The sequence below is a fragment of the Oxyura jamaicensis genome, chromosome 12, assembly GCF_011077185.1.
Source record: "Oxyura jamaicensis isolate SHBP4307 breed ruddy duck chromosome 12, BPBGC_Ojam_1.0, whole genome shotgun sequence".
NCBI lineage: Eukaryota > Metazoa > Chordata > Aves > Anseriformes > Anatidae > Oxyura > Oxyura jamaicensis.
This window is the reverse complement of record NC_048904.1, coordinates 1,875,472-1,888,153: the sequence shown is the minus strand read 5'-3', so window position 1 is coordinate 1,888,153 and position 12,682 is coordinate 1,875,472. Positions and strand designations below refer to the sequence as shown.

General features: G+C 39.1%; 1 protein-coding gene across 1 annotated transcript in view; it reads right to left on the bottom strand.

The window, feature by feature from the left end:
- Positions 1–10,526, bottom strand: part of DCP1A (decapping mRNA 1A) — a 33,659-nt gene extending 23,133 nt beyond the window's left edge. Inside the window, exons 1-3 of the mRNA XM_035337682.1 lie at positions 10,328–10,526; positions 9,403–9,443; positions 7,445–7,572 (exon numbers count right to left, since the gene is read on the bottom strand). Coding sequence (XP_035193573.1) covers positions 7,445–7,572; positions 9,403–9,443; positions 10,328–10,465 — 307 coding nt within the window. The 5' untranslated portion in view covers positions 10,466–10,526. The remainder of the gene's footprint in view (positions 1–7,444; positions 7,573–9,402; positions 9,444–10,327) is intronic.
- Positions 10,527–12,682: the final 2,156 nt, after the last annotated feature.

Here is a 12,682-nt window from a genome sequence, read left to right as displayed (position 1 = left end):
ATCTATAATGATATCTTAACTGGATAAGTGATAAGAGACACACACTATTCTGCCAGACACAAACCTACACAAGACCTGAAGCCAACTGAAATCTCAGCTCTGCCTACAGAGTATCATTTTTTTCCTCACTTTATACTACAGGCAAACAATCACAGGGAGTCACCACAACACATAAGCAGTATCACAAAGTTCTAAAGCAGATTACGAACAAGCAAACTTGGGCATTAAGTTAGATATGGTCTGACAGACTGGAATGCTTACCTCCCTCTTTTCAGAAGAGGGCTCATCAGTACCATCAGTTCAGCTCCCTTGCCCCAGATATCTCCAAACTTTCTGCCACAACTGCCTTACTACATTTGATGTATTTAATGTGATGCAACTTCAGCTATGAACATTCTTGCATTAGGAGTTGGTACTTCCCAATTCTTTTGCTATCCATGATCTTACTACACCCAGCAGAAACATCAGCTGAACGTTCATATGCCTAATGGCACATCTTTCTACTGCAGCTCTAATAGTTTCAGCCTAAATTAACTCGTTTTTCCAACTACTTTAACACTTTTACTCTAGCTTTTCTACACCAAATGCCGTGCAGCATCTTCAGTAATCAAGTAGAGACAAAATGTAGTCATCATAATCCTTCAGTGGCATTCACATTACACTGACACACATGAAGTCATGATCGCGGCCAAACCAGACTTGATAAAATTAAAGTAAGTCAGTTACCTTAATCTAAATTCTTCTTGGACATTAGATACCTGGGCAAGTTAATTACATCAGTTTTATTAAAAGCAGTGACTCATAAGTGTTAATCTAAATGTGTAATGCCAGCCTCTCATCCTGGCTCCTTCTCCGTTGTACTTCCACTGCTTCAAGGAGCAGTCAGATCACAGCTCCAGCACTGCCCAGCTACCAGAGCTGAATTTGGAGCAGAGAAGGCCGAGTGCCACAGCAGGACAAAGGCCACATTTTGGCAACTTAAAGTAAGGCTTCATGCCACGGCTGCAGTTCCACTTCAGGTTTCATTTCAAGTTAGGGGAAATAAACCGTGTCGCCACCCTTACATTCTCACAACTTTGCTGTGACTCGATTTACCCCAATCCACCCTCTCCCTTATGTCACTCAGGTAAACTTTAATCCAGATCAGTTCCCAATATTGTTTGCAGATCAGCTTGACAAACATGCCATCTGGTACCAGAGAAAGGACAGAAACAAGCTGAGGGCTGCACAGTAAGGCAAAATGGTTGAAGTGTTCATGTAATACTACGCCAAAAGGAAAGTATACAGGATTTGTCAGCAGTGCCAGTTTGAGAGATTACAAACTACCACTCTCAGCTTTAACCAGGTTAGCCGTTTGTGCAGATACAGCTTCACCTCGTCCAAAACAATGGTAAATAGTAAAATGAATCATAACTAGCTGGGAGAGCTGATGGGAAGAGAGAAAAAAAATTACATAGGCTACCCAGGGAAGTGGTTGAGTCACCTTCCCTGGAGGTCTTTAAAAGATGTTTAGATGTAGAGCTTAGGGATATGGTTTAGTGGAAGACTTGTTAGTGTTAGGTCAGAGGTTGGACTCGGTGATCTTGGAGGTCTCTTCCAACCTAGATGATTCTGTGATATTCTGTGATACAGTTTCAATTCAGATGTTATCCTACAACAACTGAAAGTGGGGGGCAATATTCCTTCCAACTCCCTCTGCAAAAAGTGGGTTCATATTTTGAAACCAACCTAAAAAGAAATCACGGAAGATAACCCAATCTCACTCCCATTAAAAACAAAACGCTGATATATATATCATTTTACACCTCAAACAGAAGACAGGTGTATAAAGTAATCTCTCTCAATGCTCATATTTCTTTCAGTAGTAAGATTAGCTGAAATTAGCATTTCAGCCCCCCAGCCATTGTGCTCTAATCTCTCTCATTCACAACTCTTTTTTTCAATTTAAATATTAGACTGTCTCAGATTTGTAAATCATTACAAATCATTTTAAACCATCTCTCCCCTTCTTATTGCCTTGAATATCAAAGGTTACTTCACAAATAGTGTTCACAGCACAATCCCACCAGCAGTTGCACTGGAGTAATTCAGCAGGTGGCAAACAGCAGCCACGTCCAGGATCAGGAACACTGGAACAAACTCCCATCTGACAAAGCACGGCACAGAACGAGAGGGATTACTACTACACAACACTGAACTAGAGCAGAAAACCCCTTCTAGTTTGAATGCCATTTTTCAGGTCAAACAAAATATTTTTAGCACTGCTTATCAGCTTTCAATGGTTCTTCCCCTCCCCCTAGCTTGCATTGCTGCCTCTGCTGTAAAGGTATCAAGGACAGGCTCCTTCCTTATCTTGGACTAAAGCACTGGGTTAATGTGCTTGCTGGAGAGCCCTTCAGCTGCGCCAGCTGCAGAGATGTGTTATGTTCACTGCCTCATCGGTTGGGCGGGGGGAGAGGGGGAGAATATGATGAGATACTTTCCTTAACTGCAAAGATCCTCTGATTCAAAACCAATCAGAAGCTCCTGCAAAGGATTTAGAAAGCCGTTTGAAATCAAGCAACTCACTTTTGGTTTGCTGTTCTGAATACAAGTGGTTTTCGTTAATGATAACGCTGGATGACAGCACTTTGTACTCAACTTTTATATTTAAAAGTATAAACCTCCCCAAATCCATTACTTTTGTTTCACTAACTCTTACCTTTGCATAAGGAGTAAGAAGAAAGGGGAATAAACACACCAAACAATGACCATTTATTTTATTTAAGTTTTACACTGCCTTTTACTTTTACACTGAATCTGCCTTTTCAGAACCATGGAAGTCAATCTGCCTGACCTTCCAAAAGAACTGGCTTGGATTAAAAAGCCTTTTAATCAAGACCAACACCGCCGATACAGAGGGAAAGTTATAAACGAGAAGGACTTAGAACAATACTTCTTGCAGACCTTCAGAGGTAAGAAGGTCATTGTCTAAATTTTTTTTTTTTTTTTTTTTTTTTACTAATTTTCCTTTATTATTTAGCAAAGTAACTACTTGTAAAAAAAATACTGCTGCACAGGAGCCACCATGCTCCAATTTCTCGCATTACAGACTGAAAGAAAGTACAGAACTTTTAGACTAGGCTGTTGTTATTGTTATGGATGGAGCCACATCCATTTTTTAAATCAGATTTTAACATACTTTTTCCTCAAAATACAAACAAGAGGAAAGTTGATGGAGATGTATCAGTGGGATTCAGTGCTTCAGGAACTCTGAACAATGTAAAGAACGTGCATGTCTCCAGACAGAAAGCTATAAAGGATCTCATGTATACAACAACACAAATTCCCAATGAAGCAATAATAAATAAGACATTAAGTATGAACCAGCATCTAAAAGGTCTAACTTTGGAGAAGAATTCTAAATGCAAAATCTGCTACATTACCAAACAAGAAAGTGATTGATTGCATTTCTTGATTCATTCTTATTTGGAAATATTAGCTTTCTTTAATTCTAACATTGAAAAGTAGAATATTTTATTTCACCACTGTAACTGGTACAATGTTTAACAGCTTCTTAGTCACTGCAATCTGTCATTTTTCCTTTAGGATCTGATAATCCTGAATAAGTTGTCTAAGTTTTCAAACAGCATTATATATAAATCCTAAAGTAAACATATCTTGCCTGGAATTTTTAGATTTAAATATTGTTTTAGGGTTTTAATCCTATGATATTGTCAGAATTATTTTGAGAAAAAAAGTTAGGAAGGATTTCAGCAACCTGCAAAAGTATTAAAAAGGTATTATTTTCTGGAAAAAAAGCCTCTGCGTGTCTTAGATCTAACCAAAATAGCAACTAATACTTTGACCCAAATGTTTTTCATGTCACTCAGTGAACACAAAAGGTAGGTGTATAAGAGATTTTATCACTTGATCTGTTGTGCTTGTAGTACAACCATGAAAGACACTTTCTTATCCTATCCTGCAAAAACAGAAAAAAAAAAAAACAGCCAAAGAGAAGTGAGGCCTCCTTTCCCATGGGAATAATATAGCAATTCCCACAGTTATTCTAAGAGAATGAAAAAATCTTTGTGCAATTACATTAGCTATAAACTTGAGATCCTTTAACAATAATTAAGTTCAATTATATATATAAGTTCAATTATATATAGTTCAATTATATATATAGCAAACTATAAATTCCGTTGTATAGAAAAATGTATTTGCACAAATCAAACTACAGAAGAATGGTAAACCCATCGAGAACATGATTATCCAGCATGGCAGACAAGTTCTTCTTGTAACCTCCAGCCAAACAGAAATGTTTATATATGGCTTGTAAAATTTCTTATATAACTTGTTAGTGACTCTGCACAGACCGGAGTACGTCACTCAATAGCATCAGAACTGTTCTCATGCCATTTAAGAAAATGTCTCAGGTCTGAACTGGTGCACATGACAGACTTTGCCCTTATTATCTTCTTAAGGCAGACTCCCAGAGCAAAGTGAAAATATAAAGTTTATAAAACAGTGATGTAAATATTGTAATCACTTTTAAATATTGTCGACGTGCCACCATGTATTCGAGAGAGGCCTCATAATTTAGCTGTGATCATCTTCTATTTCTACCATGTCCTGGAAGAGCATCAAGCACCATTTGTCATTGATCTTGTTACAACCTAAATATACAGGCACAGTGCTGTTTGGCAGAGCAAAGCAGCAGCATTAACAAACAGGAGTTTTGGAAAGCTAAGGAACCAGACTAGTCAGTTCAATAATTCAGCAATTTGAGGAGGACAACTTAATTTTGAACAACCGCAGTAGATTTTCCTCAAACAGGATACAGAAAACAGTTCAAGTGAAACAGGACTGTTGCCAACACCCTGTTAACGAGGTATTTTTTCATGCCCAATCTAGCAGTCCATCCTCTTTCTGTCATTACAAGATCTCAGAAGAACTTCACGTTAAGTCCTTAGAGATACACAACACAAATCCCTTAGGGATGAGCATTATATTATCTATGGCCTTGGAGCTTCTATTTGAATTGGTCTCAAAAATGCAAAGGTTTTTCATGCCAGCAGGCAGCTGAGCAGAAGCGGACACTTTTCTGCACGCAGAGAACTCCGACAACAATTTGCCTCAGCTACCTGTACAACTAGAACATACACATGTTGAAGTCTGTCAGTAAATACGGATCAGTCCTGGAAGTGGCTTTGCTTATTTAGGTTTCTGGAACAATATGCAGATAGAGGCAAATGGATTTAAAAACTTTTTAGTTGTATATATACACATTTTTTCCTAACTAATTCAATTGATGGAGATCAGGCAACTGGGGAAACTGCAGACAAGTAAGAAAATCCCAAACTCAACAACTAAAAGCAGAATATAATGGAGTTAACATGCTGAAATAAGGACTAAGAAGCTTACATGGAATTTTCCATACTGCTAAGTTTGTTCTTGAACAAAGCAAACGCTAACATAGTGCACAAAGTGATCTGCTGCCTATTTGTAGCACTCAGGGCAATAACTAACAGCACACTAACTACGCTTCACATCTCCAAGCTGCATTCAGTGCAGACTGGTTCTGGACACACCTACGCTCTTTCTAGGCGACAGAATGGAGTGATGAAATACAGGATAGCTTCCAACCAATGCCTTTTGGTCAGCATGACAGTGACACTGACAAAGATATGGGCAATAAAGGTACTCCTCAAAATGCACTTATTTCCAGTATCAAGCCTACCATATATGTTATCTTTGCACACTTTTGTCTAAATTTCTTCCTTCCTCATGCTTTCCTGTCAGCTGTCCTAACTGCCAGAAGCCTCCCACAGATTTTACACAGTTGTGTCCCATAGGAAAATTAGGGCTTTCATCAATGAGAGGAAAGCACATAATTAGCTTGAGGGGTTTCTAATGAGCTCACAACCAGCCTACCTTCTCTGACTGCTTCCATTTAGCGATCCTCTGTCACTCCCACTAGCATACAACATGGTAATTCCACAGTAGCTCCTGATACCATCAGAAGCTCCAAACAACAAGTGAATCATCAGCTTCCTGTTTCCCTTATATCACCAGCCTCACATTGGCAATCGTTTCCTCTGCTGACACCTCAACAGCCACCCTGTACCTACAACCATCCTCTACAGTTCCTCTTCCTTCCAAACCAAGTGACCTGCTTAAAGACCCAACTCAGTGCAGCATTTCCACACACACCCCTCACAATTTCTTGTGAATCATTTCCTTCCCTGATCTCCTAGACTTGTCAATTCACTGACAAATTTTGACTTCTTCCCCTCTCTGAGGCTTACAGAAGAACAATTGCTAAGCCCATTAAAAACAGAAACCTCCCATCTTAATCTGTTCTCTGTCAACTTAATGGAAACTATCCTACGCCCCACAGACCCTGAAGGCTTTCCAAGGGGGAAAAAAAACAGGATGGGATTAACATCTGATTGGTCTTTTAGGTACACTGAAGTGCAGCCAAAATGGTGTTCCTGTCTGTAATTCAATGAGACATGAGATAAGAAGAGATTGTGTCGAGGAGGTACTTCTTCCAGACAGTACATGGGTTCTCTAAGTAATTTAGTAAGGACCTGTCATTAGATAGCAAACTAATTTCAAGGACGTAACCTAAATAAAAGGATATAAAGTGATAGCTTTATATCATGAGGACACACTGCTCTGTGGGACACCTTTTATATCATGTCCTTAACCTCACATTAGTTTCATATATATATATAATGCCTTGTTCCCTCTAACAGCTACCTAAGTTATAGTTTGAGCTCTTTGCAGTAATATGATTTTTACTGTGTGCCAAACTGAAACCCTAACTCAACTGATGACCCCAGATTGGTATTAGAGTTAAACTGCAGCACAAAGATAGGGCTACTATTTTACCACTCATCTCACAGCACTCAAGACTTGCTGGAGTCTAGATTCAAAGAAATTTAGCAGACAAATTTGTCTCCAGACTCCAAATCCAGTTCTGGAGAAAGAAACCATCACCGAGAGCTGTGCAATTTTCACAACCCAGGCAGCTACTGATTAATATTTAATTTTCCTCTTACAAAATAAAAAAATATATATAAGGAAGTTTCACAATTTGACTTTTGAAGCCCTTAGAACTTCTCTCAGTGTTAAATATTCTCAATAGTTATACATCTCCACTCATCTTTAGTAACACTACAGCCCTGTGCACGTTTATATTAAACCTGTAAGCTCATTAGTTAAAAAGCATATAACAGTTTTGAACTTTGTCTATCCCGTTTTTACTGAAAGCAGGTGATCACCGTAAAACATTCTCAGCTACTTAAGCATATCTAGTACTGTAGACAGAAACATCAAAAAAAGCACTGGAACCTGGCCCACTGCATTACACTAAAACACACCATGGTAACTGGAAGCGGTCTGGGTTATAAAACAGAATCTGAGGGTTATATGGATTAAAGGATGTTATACTCACAGCTTGCATTTCTGTAAAGAAGAAAAGGCTCATGGAGCTGAAACTCTAAGTCTTTATTTACTGGTTCAACCAGGTTGTGCATGTTCAGTCGATTCACTATTGTAAAACCATGATAAGGAGAAGCCGACCTATTGTTTTAATTAAAATAAAAGCATGGATTAATACCTTGATCAACATATACAAACAGCTTTCTGAAACACAGTTATGTATTAATCCTCAAGTCTCCATTACTTTATGAACTAAAGCTTTAGCAGTCCTGAATATCTAATAGCTGTTCTTCTACGCCATTTCTTGGCAAGCCAACACATTTCAATTTAAAATCATGCTTACCTCAACTACAGTTAGGACTAGTGTTACAGTTCTGAACTACTGAATCAAAGACATGACTCAAAAAAAAAAACAACAAAAACTATTAAAAAAACTAGGATAGGCCTAGGATTAATTTTCAAGTGTATTTAATACTTCAAATAAGACAGCTTTGAAGCTTCTTAGAATCTTTAGTTAAAGGAGAAAAAACATCAAACCATACTATTCAGCAACACTGACCTTACTGCAAATAGATGTGACAATAAAAAAAAAACAACAATGGCTTAAATAACAGGAAATTCACTTAGAGGGGAACCAGTAATTTCTTCCCAAATGGATACTCTGAAAATAAATATTTTACTCAGTGTCTTCAAAGTAGTTATTAAAATATTTACAATTGTACTGCTTAGTGAAAGAATTTTTAATATCCACATTTTTGGTAGACACCATGTGGAAAAAGAAAGCAGCAAGCAAGCAGACACTGGAAATTCAGGACGGTTTTGTTTCAGGTTTATTTTCTCTTGCTGCATGAATATCATGTCAGCATAATTAGCTGTGCCTGTAAGCACTCATATAATCAACAAAGCAGCACGATGAAGGCCTTTGGGAGAAGAGGAGGCTTGTTTTAGATCATTTATTATCTGAGCAAAATAACTAGCTAAGCAAAGGCACTAGGGTAAAGAAACTGATATAATTAGCTAATAAGAGTTAACGTTTTTATAGCAACATGGACACCTTTAAACAAGGTCCAGCAACAAAACCTGCCAAGAGTCTCTATGGAGGTGGCAAACAGTCCTTACTATCACAGGTTACTCGTTTAACGCTCTTAACAGACCTTTTATGAAATAATTGGAAACTTTTTGTTTAGCTTGTTTTAGTTTGGTGGTTTTTTTTACACTGTATATTTCCAAACTTGGAGCTCAAGCAAAGTTAACAGCAAAAGGTGACTTGTATTCCTTTACAGCGCTAAGATACAACAGTTGGAATAACCCAGTCCCTGACAGTCTGTTTCAGGATGGGTTGATTAAGTCTGCATTATTCACACTTCTTACATTCAACAGAGTGTTATTTCATTGTTAAATTTCTGATATGCTGGCAACTTAAAACTTAAATCCATGACAAGAATCAGTCCCTTTTCCCCATTCCACATAACTGGGAATTCCTTTCATTATTTTAACGAGGAAATCAAGTACCCCCAAGTGACTTAAGTGACCTCATCCATTTTTAGAACTAGACAGGATATGACAGAAGTAAAGTTAAGAACATGGTTTGATTTTAAATGCATATTGTTTTCATGATCAACTTTATGTGTTTTAGGAGACATGAGGTGGCTATGCATTTAATCTACCCCAATACATTAACAAGTGTTATTGTTATCAACAAAATAAGATTAATAAACTAGGTTTTTGTGTGGATACATAGGTAGCATTTATCAGGCCCTAAGATTTTTCAGCAGTATTTCTGTGTGTTTTCAGTAGGGTTATTCACTCATGCACCAAGTTTACTCTTCTCAAAGTAAGCACACATATGTTAACAGCTGGACAAATAAGTAACTATGAACTGTATGCAATAAATCCAGTATGGAGCTGCACATGTAGCCACCTCCTTTGCTTTCTTCATAGCAAAAAAGAAAACACAAAAATAACCCTTACCTTTTGTACACAAATAAGGTACCTTCTATATCAGTTTTCTCCTACAAAAGAGAGCAGATGTGTTTAACAAATATACTTGTTCACAGTGATAGCTTTTATAAAACATTCTAATTACAAAGACTATTTGCATTTTTTTTAAGGTAAGGATATTGTGATCTGTTATTTTCTAGCACTACTTATTTGTTCTGAGGGAAGTTCAGAAATTAAACCCACTTCCAGAAGATTTCCTTCATGCTGTTAACTTACTGATGTGATATAATGTATCCCACAGCTTTCTCATGCTCAGCTTCACCAGTCAGAGCTGAGCACCTTTCTCACAACTCCCATTTTAAATAAGGACTACACTTCATTACCTACAAATAGTTTTTCACAGTTGTTACTTAAAACGAATAGAGTGCCAGCACACAAAACAACGAAACAACCTAACTACGTGCCCCAGCTCTGTTTCATACTTTGATTTTTCCGAGAAGCCCTCACCATACACTTGTGGGTCTGCAGCACAGCTCCAGCGCTGCCCACAGCACCGAACTTCCACACATTCACATCTCGCGGTTCTGTGACCAAACCACAGCAGGCAGGGACAGCCCGAAAGAGGCACAGGACAGCTCTGAACCTGTATCAGGCTTTTTCCTTAAGCTGTACCTTCAGAGACGCCGTTTTACTGTAAGCCGGGCAGCCATACGCAAACCGCTGAGGACAATCAGCTGAGGTGAAAGCTATATTTTAACGCAGCGACGAGTATTATTTCCCAAACCCCACTGCTCCCGAATTAGGGCTACGAACAACAAATCACACTTAAAAAAGTCAGAGATGTAGCAGCCACCAGGTGCCCAAGAACCCTCCTCCAGCCCCACAACACCGATATGACAACGAGGGCCCGGCCGGTGACGAGGGGAGAGCCCCGGTCCCACTGCCCGTCACTTACCCACTCATTGGCCTTGGGGCTGAAGCTGTAGAGCGCTACCTGGCCGGTCACGTCGGCGATGCTGGTAATATAGGGGTCGTGGCGCTGCAGGGCCGCCAGACTGATCTCCTGCCCCGCCCGGCCCGCCGCCGCCTCCATCTTGGGGCCCGGCGCGAAGCGGCCGCGCGGTGTCACGGTGCGCCCGTCCCCGCCGCCCGCCGGAACGCTGAGCCCCGCGCCTGCCGTTCCGCCCTGCCTCACGGCCCACCCCGCCGCCCTACCTTACTTTAAAAAAAAAAAAAAAAAAAAAAAAGGAAAAAAAAAAAAAAAAAAAGGAATAAATGTTCCCTTGCTTGCGTTGCGGGACTGCTGCTGGTCACTTGGTGAAATGGCCAGTGATGGAAGGGTAAAGGCAGACCATGAGACAACGCTGACCCTACTGCTGTGAGGCAAAAGGGCACGGCCTGTGTAAAAATAAACGAAGATATTAAAGTATTGCTTTTCAAGACTGAAAATTCGGATTCAGCTGTCACCTGAATTTGGTGGGTATCTTCCCATTTTCCCATATATCTGACCAAACACAGTGGACGTTTCTGTTACCCAACATTTTCAGTTGCATTCTGAATTGTCTCTCTGCATCTGGGCATGTCATGAAGCGAAATAGCTCCTTTGTTTCTCAGGTCCCGATCAAGCTAAAGATCTGTGTATTGCTTACATTGTAAGAAGTAGTTCTGTTTTTGCCATAATTTATTTCTTGACATAAGTAGCACAAAGGCTTCAGATTTTGCTGCAGGCTGGCCTGTGGCATGCTGTGAGCTGGGTCCCAGGACGGAGGAGTCACCTCCCCAGATTTTGGGGCCAATATTGCTCATTCCCTTGGGTTCCCCCTGCTTCAGGGGTGGGAGATGTGCCTACGGCATGTCTGACTCCTGTGCTGCTGGGGGAGCAGACGGAGCGGTCAGGGCTGCAACTACGCGGCATGGTGCGTCGTGCCTTAGACTCTGCCTCCGTGGTTTTACACACCCCCTGCAGATACTCACATGATCGTCATTATCTGGTATCTGGTTCACACTCTGCAGTGGGATATGGAATTTTCAATACTTCATAAGAATTTTGGAATTAAATACTTTGTTTTTCTAAGGTATGGATTTTAGGAAAAAGAAAGTACAACATACATGTTATGAACAAGACATGAAGGAATTCCAAAATAACATCATATTTGTAAAATTTTGTGAAATCTGCCAGGAAAAACAAAACAAACAAAAACAGACAAACAAAAACTTAAGGCTAGCAAACTTAAATAAAACTATGTTTGTGGTGAGCTTATGACCCTTCCGAGAATGTAAGGAATTTCCTTTATGCTTTGTATTACCACGGATCATGTTGTTCTCCACTGCAGGTGGACATACTTCTGATTTTAATACAATTAGCTTTACAGTTTAATCCTCCCCCCAAAAGGCATACATTTCATGCAAAAGCATAAGCAAGGATCCAGCAGTTGTGTGGTTCCATAAAAAGTCTTCCTGACAAGCAGCAGAAAGGCCAAGTTCCAGTAAGATAACAATTTATTTATTTATTTAAAAGTAAAGCTTTTTGGAGTGAACATTAATTTACCTGCTTCAACTGCAAACAGCTCTAGCATAAAGTAAAAAGACGTTTCATATACATAAAAAAAGGTAATCTGGACACAAAATTCCCATGTACCTTCGTCATGTAACTCACTCCCGAATCCCAAAACCTAACTACCTGTCAAAAAATCATAAAAAACATAGAAAATGTCATGGAGAGCTCCATAAATCTTCCATCCCTTGAGTCCTTCCTGCTTTGTCACAAGGGGGGGGGGTCCAATCTAATCGACAAAATTTGGGGTTTTATTGGTTCTGTTGGTAAAGTGTGAAAACCCATTTCCATAAAGGTGAAAGAATGACACTTAATATGATGTGAAAAATACTTTGCCATAAAATAGCTATAACTATTCAGTAATACTCTAAATTAGGTAACAACAGTATGAAGTAGTTCATGTTTAAAAACAATCTTTTAAAAGACATTCTAAGGACTCAAATGAAGCAAACAAAATGACAAAAACTTTTTAAATAGTTGGTTTTAAATAGCATCTGAAATACCTGCATCAAGCTGTTCCTTTCTTCCAGACTACTATAAGCAAAGGTATTTTTTAAAGTAAAAAACTTCTTGATAAAGGGCAGCTTTCTGCTGTGTCAGATCTTCTTAAGTGTGAAAACTCCTTGGCTGCATCTTGAATTAAAAGGGAAACATGAGGAGCATCGATTAAAAAAAAAAAAAAAAAAAAAAAAAAGCAGCTGTTTTCCAGTTATGGGTTGCTTTCCTCCTTTATCTGCTGATTCCTATTCTTCATTT